We start from the raw sequence: 3,852 nt of genomic DNA on the forward strand, positions 1-3,852 counted from the left end.
TCTCTTCCAAATTTACAATTTTATGCCATATTCTCTGTAATTCTTTTTGTCTCTGCAGTCACAATTCAACTGTAAGCATATATTATTATTTTGTACCTAAATTACTCCAATAACATCTCATCCAGATTTGATACTCTTCCCTAATCTCTCCCTAGTAGACAGCAAAACATTTTAAAAATTTAGTTATGTTTTTGAGTTATGTTATTTCTCTGACAATTAATTAGAAACTTTCTATGATAGCACAAAAAAGCCTTTTGCGCCCTGATTCCTTGGTAACTCTGTCATACATTTCTTTCCTAAGGCTGAGTTTGGTGTTATCTTTTGTTTCCTACCATCACCCTGTTCTCTCCAAAGACTTGAGAAATGCACCCTTTTTTATAATCTTCATTTGGCAGCTTTTTATATTAGGGTTTCTATGTAAAAGTTTACTTTTATTTCTTTGTGTTAGAAAGGTTTTATAGTGATTAAAGATAGAAGAAGAAGCATGTTCTGCAGAGTGAGAGCTGTTCACTGAGAATGGAGATCAAATAGCCACAAGGGTAATGGCTGATGTCGTTTATACCCCTCATTTCAAAGTTTGCTTTTAAAGAAAGTCGTCTTCATCACTTTTGGCCTCTTGCAATTTGACAGTCTATTAAAGTCATGAAATAGATCCTACCTAATTCCATTTCTAAGACTTTTTCTGACAGAAGAATCTGCTAATTTGCAAATGACATATGAACAATGTTAGAACTGCAATATTGTTGGAAACAAGAAGCAATTAGATAGAAGAAACTATAACTATCTAAAAAGGTAACTAGCATTTTCACTGTGATAAACTAATATGGAAATGAAAAAAATATTTGAAAATATAATCCATATTATGTATCAACATAAATAACACTAACAAGAATTTTAACATAGTGGGTTGAGTAATACAGAAACTTAAAGATAATTTCAATCAAATTGGCTTAATTGATATATTAATGTAAATTTTACTTAAGCCACAAAATCAGTAATGAATAAAATACTAAGCTTTGCAAACACAAAGGCCTTAAAATGAAATTAGTTTTTATATAGAACATGGATTGTTTACACAGCTTCTAAGTGACCTGCAAGACAAAGGGACAAGAATGATTAGCAAAGTCTAGGAAATGTTGAAAAAAGTAACAAAGAAAATATGATGTAAGAATTTTTGGTAAAAAATTAGAATATGAACCAGAAAAACAAAATTTATTGCTAATCCTAGACAGAGATTTACAAAAACTTCCATTGATAGATGTTGGATATAAATAAAAACGGAAACTATTTCTTGACATTTGTGAAATTCAGTACAGATTATTTGATTTCAGCTGGGTTAATACACAAGGGGCAGGATTCACATTAGATACAGACTATTTCTCACATTCCATGAAAATTTCTTCAGACGTGATGATGCTAGAAGACTAAATATTTTGAGCAAATAAAATCATCTCAAAAGAGTGAATGGGTGGATTATTTCAAGGTGTATCACTATGGTATCATAGACCCATGCCTTAATGCCCTTCTCTCAATCTGCTATTAAATGTTATTTCCTCCAAGTTTCCAGATATTTTCATCTCAGAGATCAGTAGATTGTCAACCTTGACACAGTGCATAGAAATAAAACACTAATTAAAGTGTGCTTCAGGAGCATGGGAGAAAATAAGAGTCAACAGGTGATTAGAAGTGCGTTCTAGTTTTTATTATTAATTGGTTACTGAATTGCCTTTGAAACTTAACCTCTGATGTTAGGTTTCCATCATGATCTTATGGACCTCTCAAGGCTTGAACCTGATCTGCTTTGAGGATCATTCAGAAGTTTCATGGTTTCTGCAAAGAGGTTTAGTGTTTTTCTAGGCACACAAATAATGTTCAGTATTCAGAATATCACTAATGCATTAGTGTGGCAAAAATTGAAAGACGCATATTAGGTTAACATGCACAGATAGAGTGGTTCACAATCATGTTTCCACTATTTAATAGTCAAAACGAATTCTCATTCTTTCTCAAGTCCATCTCTTTTTAATTTCCAGCAAAAGAGTGGAAGAAAAGTATGATGGTAGATAATCAGAGCAGTGTGTCTGAATTCATCCTCCTGGGGCTCCCCATCCAGCTGGAAGAGCAAGGCTTGTACTACACCCTGTTCCTGGTCATGTACCTGACCACAGTGCTGGGGAACCTGCTCATCATCCTGCTCATCAGACTGGACTCTCACCTCCACACCCCCATGTACTTCTTCCTCAGCCACCTGGCTCTCACCGACATCTCTTTCTCATCAGTCACGGCTCCAAAGATGCTCATCAATATGCTGATGCAGAGTCAGTTCATCTCTTACACTGGGTGTATTTGTCAGGTATATTTTTTTTTGTTGTTTGCAGGTCTTGACAACCTCCTTCTCACCTCAATGGCCTATGACAGATATGTGGCCATTTGTCACCCTTTACACTACACCATCATCATGAGCCAGAGACGCTGCTTTTTTCTAGTAACTGTGCCCTGGGTCTTATCTTCTGCCAATGCTCTTCTACACACCATCCTTCTAGCCCATCTCTCTTTCTTTAAAAACAACATTCTCCACCACTTCTTTTGTGACCTCACCACCTTACTTAAACTATCTAGTTCAGACACCACTATCAACCAACTGGCTGTTCTCACCGTAGGACTGGTGTTCACTATTCTGCCTTTCATGTGCATTCTGGTGTCTTATGGTTACATTGGGGCCACCATCCTGAGAGCTCCCTCCATTAAAGGAATCTGCAAATCCTTGTCCACGTGTGGCTCTCACCTCTGTGTAGTTTCTCTGTACTATGGAACAATTATTGGGCTCTACTTTTTTCCCTCTTCCAATAATACTAATGAAAAGGATGTCATTGTGGCTGTGTTATACACCATAGTCACACCCATGCTGAATCCCTTCATTTATAGCCTAAGGAATCAGGAGATAAAAGGATCTGTCAGAAATATCCTTAGTGTAGGAAAGTGTTCAGTGTACTGGGCATGTGATTCCTGTTAGAATGAGACCTTCTCAAATCTTCCCATTCATCCTTTCCTCTTTAGATCGAAGCTTCTTCATGAATTTGATATAGAAATCAACTTCCAGGCCTTGTTTCAGCGTGGATGTAGTTATTGTCTCTGTTTGTCATACAGACATTGAAAGTCTTGGGAAAAATTATGTTTTTTTTTTATTAGCAAAGCTTTTTTTCCTTTCTCAAGATAAAATAATTCTTGTGGTTGGTTCATTTTATTTTTGTGTTTAAATTTGTTATACTCATGTAATCCATTTGTTAAGCAATAGAATCTTGAAGTTCAGAGTTACATTTGTTTGTACTTTAAAAATTTATTTCTTATTTTTAAATTGACATATATAAAATTTTATATAGTCATATGTGTCATATGATGTTTCTATAGATACACACATTATAAAATAATCAAATTGAAGATAAGGATATCTAATTTGTGAAATATCTACCAATTTTTGAAGTGAGAACACTCCAAATCTTTTCTCTTACCTTTTTTGAGATACGCAGGAAATTATCATTGTCTATAATTATCCCATTGTGTAATAGATTACCAGAATTTATTCTTCAGTTTTAAACTTACAACTGGTTGACCTACTTTTCTGTCTTTAATTTCATAGTCAATGTTTACTTTTTAGTTGTTTTCTTAGCATGATCGTAGCTAGGCACACAGCCTGGCCAAAAAATGAAGTGGGATGAATTTCGGTATAAGGAATAACAATAGGACACACAGAATAGGTTCATGTCCAAAGCACCGGCAGAAACCTGTTTGGAGCTCTCTGTGTTCTAGGAAGGTAAGGGACATGAAGCCTAGCAGTAAGAGTGAAAATATTTC

General features: G+C 35.0%; 1 protein-coding gene across 1 annotated transcript; it reads left to right on the forward strand.

Moving 5' to 3' along the window:
* The first annotated feature begins 2,053 nt into the window (after positions 1–2,053).
* LOC100712650 (olfactory receptor 1J21-like) lies at positions 2,054–3,013 on the forward strand. The gene has a single exon (XM_063255808.1). It carries the CDS (start codon positions 2,054–2,056, stop codon positions 3,011–3,013), a length of 960 nt encoding a protein of 319 aa, XP_063111878.1.
* Positions 3,014–3,852: the final 839 nt, after the last annotated feature.

The sequence above is a fragment of the Cavia porcellus genome, unplaced genomic scaffold, assembly GCF_034190915.1.
Source record: "Cavia porcellus strain 051 isolate PalLab524CR breed Dunkin Hartley unplaced genomic scaffold, mCavPor4.1 scaffold_1, whole genome shotgun sequence".
NCBI lineage: Eukaryota > Metazoa > Chordata > Mammalia > Rodentia > Caviidae > Cavia > Cavia porcellus.